This window comes from Corythoichthys intestinalis, chromosome 9, assembly GCF_030265065.1.
Source record: "Corythoichthys intestinalis isolate RoL2023-P3 chromosome 9, ASM3026506v1, whole genome shotgun sequence".
Taxonomy (NCBI): Eukaryota; Metazoa; Chordata; class Actinopteri; order Syngnathiformes; family Syngnathidae; genus Corythoichthys; species Corythoichthys intestinalis.
The window spans coordinates 49,529,667-49,547,994 of NC_080403.1; the positions used below are offsets into that span (position 1 = coordinate 49,529,667).

General features: G+C 40.1%; 1 protein-coding gene across 1 annotated transcript in view; it reads right to left on the minus strand.

Annotated features, from left to right (window-relative positions):
- LOC130921874 (metabotropic glutamate receptor 4-like) overlaps window positions 1-18,328 on the minus strand; it is a 589,147-nt gene that overhangs the window by 121,227 nt on the left and 449,592 nt on the right. The window contains exons 4-6 of the mRNA XM_057846217.1: window positions 12,394-12,529; window positions 12,095-12,249; window positions 5,890-6,030 (exon numbers count right to left, since the gene is read on the minus strand). Coding sequence (XP_057702200.1) covers window positions 5,890-6,030; window positions 12,095-12,249; window positions 12,394-12,529 — 432 coding nt within the window. The remainder of the gene's footprint in view (window positions 1-5,889; window positions 6,031-12,094; window positions 12,250-12,393; window positions 12,530-18,328) is intronic.

Below are 18,328 nucleotides of genomic sequence, written 5' to 3' on the forward strand. Positions count from 1 at the left end.
ATAGACTATACGCACAGCCACAGCTCAAGTTGCTCAAGATTAGAGCAAGAACAAAATAATTTCTATAAAAAAGTAAAAACACTTCTGAATTTTTTTTTTTTTTATAAATTCTACTGCATGACTTTTTTTTTTGAGGGTGGAAAAGCTCAAGTGATGTTTCGCCATTTTCAGCCACTGTGTCAGCTCTAGTCTACATGATGTCATGCCTATGTGTTAAAAACATCAAGAATTCATAAGTTAATAAGTTAGTTAAAAATGTATAAGTTAGTTTAAAGTGTAAATATTGTTGTGGAAAGGTTTCATCTAAACAAAAAAAAAAAAAAAAATTGGGAGTGACACCTCTCCTTGATTCAGCGAACGTGGATTTGTGCTTAGGGCAATAGCATCTTTCGCAATTAGCGATCTTTGATGCTATCCCCTTTTCCCCTTCATTCAAGCGATTCAAGCTTGTTTTCTCACTCTGCGGCTGTAACACTCGACGAAGTCGCTCTCCCAGCTAAGCCTAGGCTAACATTCGTCTTAGTAAGCTTTTAGTTTGTTTGTATATTGAATATGAAAGGAAAATGTGTGTTTCGTTTTTGGCGAACTGTTTCATGGTGCTAATCTGTTGAAGCTACTCACACATGGAAAAATACAATTCTACAACGTTTTAAATGTATTCATTTTGTATATTCCACTTACCACGATTTGAGAGCTCAATAAATTGAAGAAAAGTACGCCTTTTGTTTGGAGTATTTGTTTTTGGGTTCACTGGCTGTATAGCCGATAGCGTCACTTTCACACACAGCAACAAACGGGAGGGGGTGAGTGCTGCCGCGCCAAGCCATTTCTGGCTGCATTTTTGACACATGAAAAATAGCGAATACCGTACTACATCTCACGGAAAATTTTAGTGGTTTTGAAACCGTGACGTTTTCACACCACGGTAAACCGTGAAACCGGTAACCGGCACATGCCTAGTTGCCATGTTGGTTTTATCGCTCCTGACAAAATGGCTTCAGGTCGGCCATGTTAGTAGGGGCCATGTTCCCATCAAAGTGAATGCATTTGTGTGAAAATTGGGTCATAACTTATTTCTCAACCAGTTTTTAAAAGATTATTTTATTAGTGTCGAAGCATTTGCTATTTAATCATGATCTGCCATTGACGGCGCTAGACGAACGTCATTCATTCGTTGCAGACCCTCCCACTTCAAATCAATTGGACGTCGACGAGTGATAAATTCCTTTAAAGTCACAGCAGAAGGATGAATTGATGCCACAGGATTGGACAACTATCATCGTTTTGGAATGGGGGACAAGTGATCCTTTTTTTACGGCAGCGTGTGTAGCTGGCGGCCATCCTGAGTGGGGTGAACGGCGGTTGGAAACTAAATCTCAAAAAGCACATACAGGTAGTCCCAGGGTTATGAGCGAGTTTTATTCCTACGCTGGCCACGTAACTCAAATTTCCACGTAAATCGGAATTAACCCTTTAAGTACCCCTAAATCTCAAAATAACTGTCCAAAAATTATTGTATTTTGTTTAATGTTGGAGGATACACTGCCCTCTGGTGGCAGCGTTGGGTCTGGCTGGACTGTTGCCTTGTATGACTGAGAAGCAGACTGAGACTCAGACGTCTGACATCTGTAAGTTGTTTCAGCTAATATATGCTTGTGTATGCATTAGAGCTGTCCCGACTAGTCGACATAGTCGACGTAATCGATGACGTAAATCCGTCGACGAGCACAACATCCCGGTGACGGTTAATGAAGGGTTAAAAAAATATATGCGTGGAAAGTTCAGAATGTCGGACGCTCTGTATGCAAGCGGGGAAAGCGGCACAAAGCCAAAAAAGCGCACCAGAGTGTCCAAAACATTGACTTATTTCAAAGAAACAAAGGAGGGTACACTCTTGTGTCCTGTCTCTTCAATGCCAAGCTTGGCTGCACGTCGGCCGTGAATATACACCTAAAGCGCCGTTACCCAGTTTGTAAGTCCATCTAACTAACTAACGACATGTTTCATTGAAGTTGCTAAGCCTGTCACGATATGCAATGAGTCCATTTATCGCACGTCAAATAAAAATGAGGGCGGTAATTTTCACGGCTGCCTTTTATCGCTGCGCAGGTGCGTGCGTGCGTCCACACATTGGTGCGTGCGTGCTGATGGCATGAAACTCCAGTTCCCTTCTCTTATCAACACGCTGTAGAATTAAAGTTCAGACATACAAAATAAGAAAACACATCTATATTAAACACTGTAACGTTAGCACTGCTAAACTGAGGTGAATGGGGGAAAAAAAGCAACTTACTTTAGCCTGCTATAAAACACTGGCAGTCGTCTCGTGAAAGCAAACTTGCGGTTAAAAGGTGACACTTCAAACATGAAAAATCGCTGGTTAACAGCATTTGCAAACGAAAAAAATGACCCAAAAAATCTATTACTGACACTACATCTACATGCAATGACAAAAAGTGCTTTTTTTGCAGAGTGTAAAGCTTAAGTTAGCGGTTTAGTGAACGTACTTCCGGTGAACATTTCAAAATATAAGCAAGTCATGTTCGTCATAGCGATTTCTGGAGTTAATCCCACATACTTCAGAATTCAGATTCTACACTAAGAATACCTTTAAAATGACACCCTTTATGAAAAATCTGACTGGCAATGTTATATATACGTAGTACTATACCATAATATTAATGCTAGGTGTTTTTTTAAGAATTGTTTTGAATCATGTTGGAAAGGCAAAGTCAGTGTTCTGAATCTGTTTACATTCCATTCTTTTGCACTAGTTAATTCTATCAACATTTGAACTCATTGTTTGTTTGTGATTTATTATTGTTATTTATGTGTTTATTTGTACTTTAATAAATAATATAAGTGTTCCAATATGTTTTTGTGAATTGATAAGCGTCAACAAAAATTTCATTGCTAAATTAGTAAAGAAAAATATATATATATATATATATATATATATATTTTTTTTTTTTTAATTATTATTATTAGATTAGTCGACTAATCGTAAAAATAGTCGGCTGACTAATCGGGAGAAAATTAGTCGTTTGGGACAGCCCTAGTATGCATTAAGCCTGAACGATATATCGTTTAAACATCTCCATCGCGATGTGTGCATGCGCGATAGTCCCATCGCGAGGACGTGCGATAGTTTTTAAAATGTTTTTAATCCACAAACTTCATGCTCTCCGCTCAGCCTTCCTTCCTCCCTCTCCCAGCTCTTTTTTCCTCAGTCACTGCGGCACTTGCTTATTAAAGTTCACGATGCTGACAGATAGTTGTGTTTCATCTTGCCAGAAAAGCGGACTTCACGCAAGCCTTATTTCAATCATCGTTTAACTTGTTAAATAGTTGCTGCAGCTGAATGTGTGTGTGTGTGTGTGTGTGTGTGTGTGTGTGTGTGTGTGTGTGTGTGTGTGTGTGTGTGTGTGTGTGTGTGTGTGTGTGTGTGCGCGTGTGTGAGTGTGTGGAGACGTTCGAGGCAGCCGGAAGTGTTGTGTGTTGGCAATAAACACCAGATGTGATTCTGAGTAGTTTGAAATTTCTACATGTCACTCCAGGAGTCACAGCCAAGGTAAACCGATGCATTTAATAAAGCCAAGCATTTTTCTACTACAGTACTACTACAGTTATGTTTAAAACTGATCATAATTATCATATTTGAAATGCTTAAAAACCATTTATTAAAATATACTGTGTGGCGGAAAACACAGACAATACTAAAAAAAGCAGTTTCCGCTCTTGCACTCCTCTTTAAAAGAAACTGCTGTATTTTAAGCCAAAACAACTGTTGTGTTTGATAGAACAATATGTCTATATGCAGCCATAGCAGATTCATGGCGCATTAAACCACTGAAATATTTTTAATTTCTCCGTTTTACCCTAAAACACCCCGTTTACAGACGTCGCGCAACCGCTTTTGTTTTAATCCAGCCATAAAACTCAGGTAATTAATTATATTTATTATTCAACATGTCTATCATTTATAGCTTAGAATCATTAATGGATGTCTAATATTTCGTCTTGAAAAAAAAACAAAAAAAAACTTTAAATAATAATTCACTTGCATATTTTAAACTTTTAAACAAATGACGTCACAATGAAAAAATGGCGTCTGTAAAAAAAAAAGTCCCGAATATCTCAAAACAAGGTAAGTACGCGATAATATCTCGTCAAAATCATGGCATCTTTAATTCTGCTCTCGCGTGCTCTCACCTCCAGATAGGATTTTGCTGTTTAAAAAACATTAAGAAAAAAAAAATGCCCTCCTGTTCAAAATTTTTCTTCCCCCAGAAAATTGAGATTTTAAGCTTTCCATGGATGTATCACACGTTAATATCGGACAATTTTGAAATTGGCCAAATTGGGGGTCTCAGAGCGGAACTTCAAGTCACCTGAGTGGTTTCCGCCATATACTATATATATATGTATATGTAGTATCAGGGGTCGCGTTAACCGAATATTTTCCGTCGTTGACCGATTTTTTAAAAAGGTGACAGAAAAAACTGAAGTCCATCCGTCATTTTGACAGGTTGCAATTCACACCCCAGACCACAGGGTGGCGAGTGAGCATATTAATTAGCTATTGTCTCTCTTGATGCATGACGTCGTTGGCCTTACTCGGAAAAATGTCAAGGCAACTGAGTGTCCCAAAACGACGATGGTGTTGATAAAAGAGGTGAAAAACACAGGGACTGCACAAGCGGGCACGCAATTCAAGTCCATGCGCACCAGGAGGAAGGTGTGAAACTACGTTCAGGCCAGAGCAGGTGAACTGTTAATTTCATTGTTCCATATGCTACATATGGTAGGCTACCTACCTACTGGGGCCACAGTCAGCTGTTTTTATCACTGCGGAGAAAAAGTTACATATTCATCTGCTTGATGTGTGATGGCACGGTGTGGATTCTCTGTTAAGCTTGTTCGGACAGAATATTAATTTAAAATGAATGAAAACTAAATACTATTGAATATGTTGAAGCGGTATGCAATGTTAAGAGTCTTGTTAGCTCGAATTTTGTAGCTCTGCTGCTCTCTGAGTGTGAACTCTCTATTCAAGCCGGAACGCGCGCAGCTCTTAAGTGTCTCTGTCACGTGACTGTGTCGTAGCCGCTAACACGCTCGGCCAAATGGACACACAAGTACGGAAGGTGAATTATGCCAAACAAAGGGTCACCACAATGTCATCATCATCATTTTAAAAATTTAAGTGACGGGTAAAAATAGATTATGACCGGATTTTTATGACCCTGTCAGTCAAAATGACAGACAACGAAAAAGTCTAGCGCAACCTCTGTGTAGTATATACACAGTAAAGTATATTAGGAAATATATACTGTAGCATGTTTAACTTTAGATTTGTGTGGGTTCACGGACTTCACATCACAACACATATTTGCTCTTAAATACCAACATCTGCATGGTAAGTGGCGAGTGAGCATGCATTTGCGTGGCCTCAGGGCAGCGCGGTGGCTCAGTGGCACTTCACAGCATGAGGGGTCACTGCCTCAACTCCCTGCCGAGTGTGTGCACGCACACTGCCTCGAGAAATGTAATTTATTTTGAACAGACTTTGTATTTGGCTTGTTGGATATAATTTTGCACTTCGTGATAACATTTCATCAGGAAAAAAAGGATTTCTATTATCCTTTAAAGTGCCATTACTTGCCTGTGACTGGATTTTTTTTTCTGTTTATTTCAAAACACCTTTGAAGTTTTATTCACTCAATATATGCACAATGCCGAAACCAATAGTGGCACATTAGAAGAACAAAAAAAATCAGTTTTGTCATTTGAACCACAGCGTAATATTTGACCTATTTTCCGATTTTAGTTGTGAAAACTGTTGTGTTGTGTGCCACATCCAGGTGAAACAACCTGACTACTACTTACTTGTGCATTTCTTAAGCCCGGAACCTTTCTTGAGGGCATGTCGGCTCAACTTGCAACTGAAGTTGTTCTCCCAGAATTCTGCGAACCAGATGTTGCGTCTGTTGTTCTCTAGCGTACGGCTGATGAAGTAGCGATCAAAACCTGGATACATTCAAAGTCGTCAGAGCAGCTCTATCCCATTTTTTCGAAGTGGTATACAAAGTACGATGGCCGGAAAGTGTCTGGCAATTTTCCGATGCTAAACATTTTGCGCCACCCCCCCCCCCAAAAAAAAAAACAAAGACAAATGCCAATAACCGCAACACTAACACAAATAGCCACTATAAAACACAACTGAAGCAGAGGATAACATGACCTAAAATAGCCGCAAGTCGAACAAAAACTGACAGAAACGGAAGCAGACATAAGCCTTAAGACTTGCTAATGTTAGCTGCTAATGTAATGTAACCATTAGGGTTGTTCCGATCATGTTTTTTTGCTCCCGATCCGATCCCGATCGTTTTAGTTTGAGTATCTGCCGATCCCGATATTTCCCGATCCGATTGCTTTTTTTTTGCTCCCGATTCAATTCCAATCATCCCCGATAATTTTTCCCGATCATATACATTTCGGCAATGCATTCAGAAAAAAATGAATAAAGCTCGGATGGATATATACATTCAACATACAGTACATAAATACTGTATTTGTTTATTATAGGGCTGTCAAAATTATCGCGTTAACGGGCGGTAATTAATTTTTTAAATTAATCACGTTAAAATATTTGACGCAATTAACGCACATGTCCCGCTCAGACAGTATTCTGCCTTTTGGTAAGTTTTACAACAAGGCTTTTTGTGCTGTCTAACAGCGAACTCTTGTGGTCGCTTTGCGACATGGTTTATTGTTTTCTTGCCAGTTCAATATGGCTGCACGACGTCTCGGGCTGACGCCTACGTTGTAATGTTGTGCTTATATGATCCTTGGACAAGATTTGTCCGTAAGTATGGTTGTTGTAAAGAATGTACATATTATGTTAGTAAGCGAAATGTTATATTTTTTGTATGAGACGCTTTTTGTTTATGTTTAGTGAACCTGTATAGCATGCTAAGCTAACGTTGTTGCTAATGCAATGCTTGTGTACTTTTTTTTTGTAGTTTTACGACGGTCTAAAGAGGACAATGGTTTGAGGCCATTTTATTAATAAATCAGATGAAAAAGGAAAAAGTCTGATTATTAAGGCATCGTTCACTAGCTGTCTAGCTTTGAAAAAAGTAGACGCTTCGGAGTGAGGACAGCATAGACAGATTTAAATGACAGTAGAGTGAAATGCCCACTACAGTCCTTATGTACCGTATGGTGAATGTATATATCCATCTTGTGTCTTATCTTTCCATTCCAACAATTTATTTTACAGAATATATATATATATATATAATTTACAGAAAAATATGGCATATTTTATAGATGGTTTGAATTGCGATTAATTGCGATTATTTACGATTAATTAATTTTTAAGCTGTAATTAACTCGATTAAAAATTTTAATCGTTTGACAGCCCTAGTTTATTATGACAATAAATCCTCAAGATGGCATTTACATTAGTAACATTCTTTCTGTGAGAGGGATCCACGGATAGAAAGACTTGTAATTTTTAAAGGATAAATGTGACTTTGTATATTGTCATCTAGTGTATTTGTTGAGCTTTTAGTAAATGGTACTGTAGCCATTTAACTGTCCTGCCCAAATACATGATGGAAAGTGCAACCATGACTGCGCGTAGTGGCACCAGTTGATATATCTTCTCTGCGTTGGGAAATAACATAGGGTGTTAAGATAAAGATAAACCACTACCTTTCTTCCCCACATTGCTTCTCACGATATATCTAATTGCTGAGAGAGGGAATTTAAGGCTTTAGCTAATTAAATAAAAGGCTCCAAAGACTGCCAAAATTCACTCTACTCATTTTACGCTGCCTTTTACCTCTATATATAGATAAAACGGCGCCATTATAGATTGGACGCGACAATGCGTGAGTGGGTCGTGCAGCGCATGCGGTAATTGCGTTAAATATTGTAACGTGATTAATTTTTAAAAAATTAATTACCACCGTTAACGCGATAAATTTGATAGCCCTGTTTTAAGCCAAAACTAAAGACGCTGGATGAGTGTAAGACATTTTGTCTGTAACGTTAAATACAATTAGAAAAAATTCAATTAAAAAAAAATATGTATATATATATGTATATATATATATATTAAAAAAAAAGGCATGTTCGATATTTTTTTGCCAATTCCGATACTTTGAAAATGACGTGATCGGATGCCGATCGATCGGGACATCTTTAGTAACCATCTCTACTGGATTACATATTTGGCGGGTAATGTCATACAACGATATCTACTGGATTATAATGGTAGGGCTAGGCTAACATCATACAACCATAGACTCCACCATCAGTTGACAAGACGGCTCCCACAGACATTGTGCAAGTTGAGTTGGTTTTCACCGTGATAAACTACAACACACGCTGCGTTCAAACACCGGATTTAAGTGGAAATAGGACGAAGGTTTTACCACATAAAAGCAGGCAGGAGTGTCTCAAGAGTGATTTGGTCGAGGATTAAAGGTAATTATTATATTTTCTCACCATGCATTCACTATGAAATGCTGTGAATACAATGAAATGAATGGAAAAAATTAGCCTAACTTTAGCTTGAAATATTCATGTAAAACGAATGATAACTGCCGTGTTTTACGTTCATATCTGTAGAAATTCCGTGATTTAAGCATTTATTTACAAGAATTATCAACTTAAAAAGCTCTTTGTTTCATGACGGCCGCCATGTTCGATTACACAATACTGTAACTTTTGCTTGAAATATCTACGCAAAGTGAACGATTACTGCATGTTTTTTGCTTTTAACCAAGTATGTAGACTGCTTTACGTTCATATCTATAGAAATTCCGCGATTTAAGCATTTATTTACAAGAATTTTCAACTTAAAAATCTCTTTGTTAAGTGACGGCCGCCATGTTGGATTTTGTATCTCTACACAATAGCGAAATTGAACCTAAATAAATTGTGATTCTATATAGAAAAATGCTAATTTTGGTTTTGTTGAGTAAAATTAAGATGATTCTGCATGCTTTCCTCAAGTATTAAGTTTCTGATGTGAAAATTGAGTGATTTATAAGCTGTTGAAAACTAAATTAAAAAAAAAAAAGTAAGTTGCTATTTTGGGTAAAAACTTATATGATATGTTAAATATTGCTATTGATCCTGAAAATATATTTCGTAGGTGATTATCTCCGCATTTGGTGATTTTTGTGCATCTAGCGTAAAATTTGAGAATTTTATACCCATTTTAAGTTTTGTTATACTTGTAAGGGTGTAACGGTACATGTATTTGTATTGAACCGTTTTGGTACGTGGTGCTCGGTTCGGAACGGAGGTGTACCGAACGAGTTTCTGTAACGCTTACTTTTCGAGGCTGTGAGTCGATCGGTTTACAGTTTCTTTGTGTAGATTATATTTACTCCGTCTTCTCTATTATAATATATAAGCCAGAAACGTCAACGGCGCAACAACGAGTCAATCAGCCAATGCACACTAGTCGCAGTGCGGCCGCGTGTTAGACACGTCCCAGGAGCGGCTCAACACGACGCATGTGAAAAGAACGTCAGAGTTTATTTTTTGACGCAAGACGCGCCCTTCCTGCGTCAACACTACTCCTACCGGTAGCTAGGATCGCGCCGGAAGGCACTCGTGTAAAAATACGGTGGATCCGGTCGATTTTTAAACTAATATGCAATGGTAACCTACTTTTTGAGTCCATCAGATCTCTTGAGTGGTAGATCGGGGCACAGTTGACTTGTCTTTGTTGATTTAGTGCTGTCTTCTCTGCTATATAATAACCAACACGGCCCTGTGTTCAATAAAAAACCCTCCTACCACAACAAAATAAGTAGGAACTAATATTCACATAGGAACTAAAGTTATACAACATAAAATATACAATATACATGAATACTGCATCTCATTTGGAAAATATAAACACATAATAAAATAAATAATAGCCCATTTAAATAAAATAAATTGAAATGAGCTAAAACACCTGCAATTAAATAATAATACACAGATCCTGCTTACACAATTAAATTAATTTCTGTGTGGCGCTTTAACTTGAGAAAATCCACCAATAAAGCTTTTGAAAACCGTTCATAAGGGGAAACAAATGATTCATTGAAGCATTTCATTTGTAAAATACATGTTAAAATCTTTGTCATTGGGATTGCTTTTCTCTTTAGCACAGGACTTCTTTTTTCTTCTTTCTTCCAGAAAGAAAGCTCACCAATACGCAGGGTCTGAAAGGCAATTGTTGTTGGAGTATCTTTAAATACCCGCTACTTTTTGAGCAGAATTGTAGCCTTGTATAGGCTAATGTTGCTATTGTTGAAAGCACAAAGGTGTGTAATAAACAACTAGCACATTTATATTTTGCATTTTGTTTTCTTACTGTACCGAAAATGAACCGAACCGTGACCCTCAAAACAGAGGTACGTACCGAACCGAGATTTTTGTGTACCGTTACACCCCTATAGACCCCAATCACCAATGTCACACAATCACGTGATCGCTGTATTGTGCCGCCATATCGTCCGTCATTATGTGTCGTATTGTCAATGATCGTAGTTTGTAAAGGTGGATTCACTTGCAAATTATGGAAGCCCCGGTGCTTTCAGATGCTGTAAACTCATTGGATGAGTTGCATAAAAGCCGTTATTTGGAAAAGCTTCAGTCGATCCAGTCCCCAGATCCATATTTGATGCCCAAACCGATGTTTCCTCCCGTCCGGTCCCGTCCCGTGCGTCAGAGCTCGTCCTGAGACCACAAAATTTCCAATCATACTCCAGTTTATGTCACAATGAGGAGTCGGGTACCCAAAATCGGCACCGGCCCGAATATAAACAGATATTTGGTCGGCTGAGCGTCACCGTTGTCACCAATGTAAAATGAAATTTGATCGACAACGGGCCGGTGTGTGCCGAAAAATAGCTGCCCCGCATGAAATGTTCCCCCTGCCAGGAGCGCTTATTTATAACACTTTATTGATGTGAAAACATCAAATGTTTTCATGGACGCATTACAGTAATGGATTTACGACTGTAAGATCAGTTTTAAATAATTAAATTACACAAAATATTAGTAATGTATTTTAGTAACAAATCGTGGACTGGGCCACATAACCATCTATGAAAAGAAATGTATTAGTCTACAGGTTTTCACGACCTTATCTCAATGACAATCACACAGGTATGACATTTATTAGTTCAAGCAGAGTAAAATAATACATATTCACGGTACAAGAAAGTCGTTTCCGTGTGGGCGCTCCCGTCAGGGGGGACATTTCACGCTGAGCGGCTATTTTTCGGCACAACACCTGTTGTTGCGCTCACCTTCTTGCTGCGCGAATGTGGCGACGAGCTTCGTAGTCTCCGTCTGATGATGTCTGCGATCGTGTTGGCAACATATTTATGTTTTCGCCGGTGTCTAACGGCTGTCGACACAAACGCATCATGGACTGAGATAAACAAACCGTGCTGCTTTCGAGATTTGCCCTTTTAACAATGGGCACACAGCAACTACTAAAATGACAAGGTTTTTGGGTTCGTTTACTAGGCGGTGATTCCTTAGACAAGCAGAAAAACACACAGTACTAGGAGGAATGTACGTAGCGGTAATATGTAAACACAATGAGCGGCACCAGTCAGGGGGGCGGAGTAGTGACGTCACATGATTGGGGTCTATATACTTGTATAAAAAAAATCATTAATTGGGATCCTATTAGGGAACGACTTTGAATTTTTTGATGTCGCTGCTCATGTGGAGGCTCTTATATGCCTAATGGAGGTGCCTGTTTTGGATTTAGGTCGCTCGTGGCTTTGGTTTGGAAAATATTTGAATTTTAAGTTTTTGAAAATAGGCCCCCTACGGGTCGGCCCCGAGTCCCATCAACTGTTAGTGAAGTCTATGATACAACAATCTCTACTGTATGAAAAGCGTAAAACCAGAGCAAGCCGCAAAGCGCTATCTACCTTTGTACAACTGCTTTTGTTTCCACACATTGCGCTTGGATTGGCATTCGTGTTGTTTTTTGTTTGCATAGTGTTTGGAATTCTGCCTGACATTTCCCGCCCACCTTACGGAGAAAAGTCTTTACCCTTTATGGACTGGCGCTTGGGCAAGATGGTGACCGCCCCTTCGGCGACCTCCTCTTGGTGCAGGACCGGTGAGATCTTGGAGCCCCAGCTGTCGGAGCCCACCCAGATGAAATGACCCGTCTGGTTGGCCTTTTTAGCAGCGTGTAGCAGCCGTCTGCAAAAGGGAAGAGTACGAAGTAGACGTCAACGTGAGAAGGACATCCCCCGTGGGGTCACCCCACTACTTTGGCTTATTCTACAATTCATCACACGGCAGAGCAACTGCTAATAGGGGTTCTTGGTGTATTTTGCCACCTACTTAATGTCATCTTCGTTGGCAAAAATGATGACGACCCTCGCGTTGGGATTATCGCGAAGGCGTCGGATGACCTTGTCGAATTCGCCCGGTTTAGGCTCCCTGGGAATCTTCTCCGACTGGGCAACGCACACTCCTCCTTAAATGCAAACATAGCAACAGGGAATCTGTCAATGGGGACTGAACAAAGCTTGTTATGCAAAGACAGTTCCAATGGAGCTGGAGCTTTACTTATCTTAGACACAGAGGTGATTAGTCGTGCTGGGCAATATAGAAAATAATATTTCACAATATGGGCCATTTTATATCACATTTCAACAATTACGTACATTTGTAATTGGTTGATGAAAGAAGGTATTGTGGAAAAAAACAAGTTATTAATAATTGTGTGTTTGACTTATTCCCATCCATTGATGTTGATAGACCTCCAATCCATTTGAATTGTTCAGATGGATTGGGCATATATCACTGTCAATGGCACTCAAATATGATCATTCACTGCCAATCCTCCCGAATCAAATAGAATGGATATCTATCCCCATCAATAGCAGCCATTGAGTTACCTGCTTTATTGATGCACCGCTTGTTTGTGTTGTGTGGTGACTTATCACATCCATGGTTTGCAGATATCTAGTATCTGTTTTCCCTCATTAATTTCAGCAATAACGACTCTAGTAGCAATTTAAATCTATACTTAAGCAACACTGGGTAACTTTTCAAACTTTGTAAAATATTTTCATAACATTTGTGATGATATGGCGACTGACAACTAGTTTAATGACACCTCTTCTCATATTTTTAGGGGGTCTGTATCACTTTCAGTGGTACTAACTAACTTTAAGGGGGGTGGCAGGAACCCTGCCACACAAAAAAAAATACAAATGTGCTGAATGCCTTACAGCATACGTCGCTTCCCCCTTTCCCCATTCGTTATGAAGATGGAAGTTGATGCAAACGCTTTTGCGCGAATTCTGCAAAGATGGCAGAGCAACAAAAGAGACAAAAAGTTTTGTCCGAGGAGAGAAAAAAATTATATAAAAAGGGAGGTTACCAGGATAAAAGGAAACTCAATAATAAAATATGGCCCGGCTTTCACTCGCTGGTGTGCCCCCCCACACACACACCCGAACTCGTGCTGACGAGATAAAGTGCCTATGACAGCAAAAAGCATGTTTATTTCATATTTCACGCGTTATTTTATGCTCCTGAATGAAATGGACCACTTGGATGTGTGTGGAAGCGATCGATTTATATATTCAATTTTCTGAATCCCGCGCCATGAAAATGAGTGACTTCCGGCTCCAATCTCGGGTTGAGGACGAATGCGAATGTGACATCACAAGGGGTCAGCATCTCACAATACAGCATTACTTAATAGCATGGAGATGGACTGCGGATTTAGCTGATTTTGCCAATTAATTGGTTTATTTTTGGCATCATGCCAGCTCAATGTGCTGCAGGGTTTTGTTGCTGCACCAGGGAGAGGCATGTGAGCCTTTTTGGATTTCAAAAAGTTCCTGTTCACCCCGTGATTGGCCAAAACAAGTCCCACAACTGTGCGACCATTGGACTTACGAGGAAGTGAGTCAACATCATGTTTTGTATTATGTCAAATACTGGGATCATGGCACACGTTTTAATACGGAGGAAGCTTCCATTTTGTGGCTGACAATGCTCCTTGTCCACCGAGAATGCCACTCGGCCGACAACCAACGGCTTTTCGCACACCCCCTCGGTGCTCTTCGCGTATCCGCATGGAGAGCGCTATACTCTGCTTATGCTCGTGCGGTTCTCCATATCATCCAGACTTCCAGCCCCCTCTGCCCTCTTTGTGTGCCCTGCAATAGACCACTATCCACGGGTTGGGCTCGGGCAACTACGCGCTCCTCTGACGTTGGACGGTTTGTACGACGGTCATTCTCCAGCTGCTTCCCTGGTAAACCAGCTCTCCTGCCTACAGCAGGGGAACGACGAGCTGTAACTAGCTCGCCGCCAGCGGGGTTGCCGATCTGTGAAGACAGTTGACAACCCCGCCGCCGTGTGGCATGGTCCGGGGTAGCTTTGTGTAATTTTTCGCTTCGAAAGGCGAAAATAAGACTTAGAAACGCCGCGTCGGGTTAGCATGTCTGCTAACTATCATGCTTCCTGGTTTGTTTACGAGCAGGGAAATGACAAAAGCCGGACCAACTCCGGTGGCATAAAATCTCGTTCGGGTAGTGCAAAAAGTCTTAAGTTTTGACCATTATGGAGTAATTTTTCCATGTCGTACTGAATAAATGCATTGTAAATATTTCTTATTAATTTAGCACAAGACTGTTATTTGTCATGACAATACCATTTCTTTAGCAATTGGGGAAAAATACTCAGATTAAAAGAATATCCTGTAAAAATATTGGATTAGACTGACTGAAACAATTTTGCTGCTTTCTTCGTCGCATTTTCCTCTTCTGAATAATTCCCTCTCAATGAGCTGAATTCTAAATCAGATGAAATCGTGACCCTGCCGACAACATCCCCCAGCTGGGGACGCTAGAGCGCTATAATAACCGGCAAGGGCTAAACGGCACATTAAAAGACTAATTTCTCGTCATCTGCGCTTTGCCAAATTGTTGTATATCTCAAAATATGATTCTAATTCACATAATAATGCTTTTTAAGATTTTTTTATGCTGTCACAGGCACTTTAAGGCAAAAAAACTCCCGCTTTTGCCCACCTGCGTCACTAAAATTAACCAAAACTGAAATGTTACCGAGTGTTGCTTTAAATTACTATCGTTCTGGTGATCTACAGTGCCTTGCAAAAGTATTCGGCCCCCTTGAACTTTGCAACCTTTCGCCACATTTCAGGCTTCAAACATAAAGATATAAAATTTTAATTTTTTGTCAAGAATCAACAACAAGTGGGACACAATCGTGAAGTGGAACAAAATTTATTGGATAATTTAAACTTTTTTAACAAATAAAAAACTGAAAAGTGGGGCGTGCAATATTATTCGGCCCCCTTGCGTTAATACTTTGTAGCGCCACCTTTTGGTCCAATTACAGCTGCAAATCGCTTGGGGTATGTTTCTATCAGTTTTGCACATCAAGAGACTGACATTCTTGCCCATTCTTCCTTGCAAAACAGCTCGAGCTCAGTGAGGTTGGATGGAGAGTGTTTGTGAACAGCAGTCTTCAGCTCTTTCCACAGATTCTACATTGGATTCAGGTCTGGACTTTGACTTGGCCATTCTAACACCTGGATACGTTTATTTTTTAACCATTCCATTGTAGATTTGGCTTTGTGTTTTGGATCATTGTCCTGTTGGAAGATAAATCTCCATCCCAGTCTCAGGTCTTGTGCAGATACCAACAGGTTTTCTTCCAGAATGTTCCTGTATTTGGCTGCATCCATCTTCCCGTCAATTTTAACCATCTTCCCTGTCCCTGCTGAAAAAAGCAGGCCCAAACCATGATGCTGCCACCACCATGTTTGACAGTGGGGATGGTGTGTTCAGGGTGATGAGCTGTGTTGCTTTTACGCCAAACATATCGTTTTGCATTGTGGCCAAAAAGTTCAATTTTGGTTTCATCTGACCAGAGCACCTTCTTCCACATGTTTGGTGCGTCTCCCAGGTGGCTTGTGGCAAACTTTAAACGAGACTTTTTATGGATATCTTAAATGGCTTTCTTCTTGCCACTCTTCCATAAAGGCCAGATTTGTGCAGTGTACGACTGATTGTTGTCCTATGGACAGACTCTCCCACCTCAGCTGTAGATCTCTGCAGTTCATCCAGAGTGATCATGGGCCTCTTGGCTGCATCTCTGATCAGTTTTCTCCTTGTTTGAGAAGAAAGTTTGGAAGGACGGCCGGGTCTTGGTAGATTTGCAGTGGTCTGATGCTCCTTCCATTTCAATATGATGGCTTGCACAGTGCTCCATGAGATGTTTAAAGCTTGGGAAATCTTTTTGTATCCAAATCCGAATTTAAACTTCTCCACAACAGTATCTCGGACCTGCCTGGTGTGTTCCTTGGTTTTCATAATGCTCTCTGCACTTTAAACAGAACCCTGAGACTATCACAGAGCAGGTGCATTTATACGGAGACTTGATTACACACAGGTGGATTCTATTTATCATCATCGGTCATTTAGGACAACATTGGATCATTCAGAGATCCTCACTGAACTTCTGGAGTGAGTTTGCTGCACTGAAAGTAAAGGGGCCGAATAATATTGCACGCCCCACTTTTCAGTTTTTTATTTGTTAAAAAAGTTTAAATTATCCAATAAATGTTGTTCCACTTCACGATTGTGTCCCACTTGTTGTTGATTCTTGACAAAAAAATTGAATTTCATATCTTTATGTTTGAAGCCTGAAATGTGGCGTAAAGTTGCAAGATTCAAGGGGGCCGAATACTTTTGCAAGGCACTGTATATCGTCATAATGCTCATTGGCCATGATTGACGATGATAGCGATCCAATCCATTTAAACTGTGTGGGTCAGCAGTAATAATTCACACCCAGTCTTTGAAAAAGTGTCTTGCAATTTTCTTCCACGTCTTCATCCTGACAAAATTTGTTGAAATTGTCACGTTGCCGTCTAGACAGGCGAGGTCTCCCGAGACTAAACACAGACGCCAAATCTTTGAACGTTTGACAAATGCTCGTGCATCCTAAGCACTTCGCCAGCTCGCTCTTGTTGCGTCGTAAACTCTCACACGATGTCATGTTGTAATAATCAATCTAGTGGATCAGGAACGAACCAAATCCCTAAGATACTCTTCAAATCCTTGTAGGGACCCCACAAAGGAACAGAAGCTTTTCTATCTGTAAAGCAACTCTGTATGTTCTTCCATTGGCCCAATTATTTTCCTTGTATAGTGTGTAAAATGGAGACAACACCTTGCAGCTCTCCATTGTATATTTTTAGCTCACGCTGTAATTCTGAGCAAGGTACCACCATATGCAACACCGATAATGATGAGGTTTGACACCAGACCCTTATATTGCTTGTTAGAAAACAGTGAAGATAAGTTGGTAATTGTCTGTTTTTCTGTGGCTCGTCTTTTTGGAAATCCTCTTCTTTCAGACATGCCCTGAAATTCAGTAATGTGCCAGTGTGTAAGCGATTCATGCTCATGTGTAAACGGAATCTGCCGACTTTACATGGCAATTTACTCTTAGCGACCTTGTCACGATTCCAGATTAACTCACTCGCTCCCAGCCATATTCACCAGTGCAACCCCCTTCGCTCCCGGCCATTTTACTGGATTTTGGCTGATTTTGCAAGGCCCACAGAAAATTATGTTAATTGCTATATAAACATGGTACCCACCAAAAGAAAGATTAGACTCTCTTCTTTCAGCAGGAAAAAGCATTAGTTCATATCTTTTTCCATTATTTAGAAATCAGCATTAGAAAATAGCGTAGTTTGAGCAATTTTCCAAATTCTGATGATAAAACAGAGAAATTGAGCTTTTTGTGAAAGCATACATTTCAAACATAACTTTAACAAAGCTATTTTTTGCTTTAGTTACATCCCAAACATCTGAATGTTTTCTTATTACAAAATAACATAAACAACAAGACAAATAGAGCTTTTGATAGCAAAGTAACAATTTATTTACACATAACTAACTGAGAGATGACGCTGTTGTGGCTGCGACAGCCAGGGTAAACTTTTCCCTCATCACCGCCTATCTCTGCTCGGCGAGCAGCACGGACTCAACGGCATCGTCCGCTGCACTGGTGGTCCTGGTCGTTTTGCTTGGTCGTCCAACACCTGGCGTCCCGGGCGTCCTCCTGGTAGTTCTGCTCGGTCCTCCGCCGCCTTGCATCCTGGACGTCCATTCGGTCGTCTTCCGCCGGCGCAATGTGCAAATGCGCTACTGCCCTCCAGTGGCCAGCTTTATTGCTTTAAAATGGATTTTAAGCGTTGTGCTTTGGAGCTAAGTTG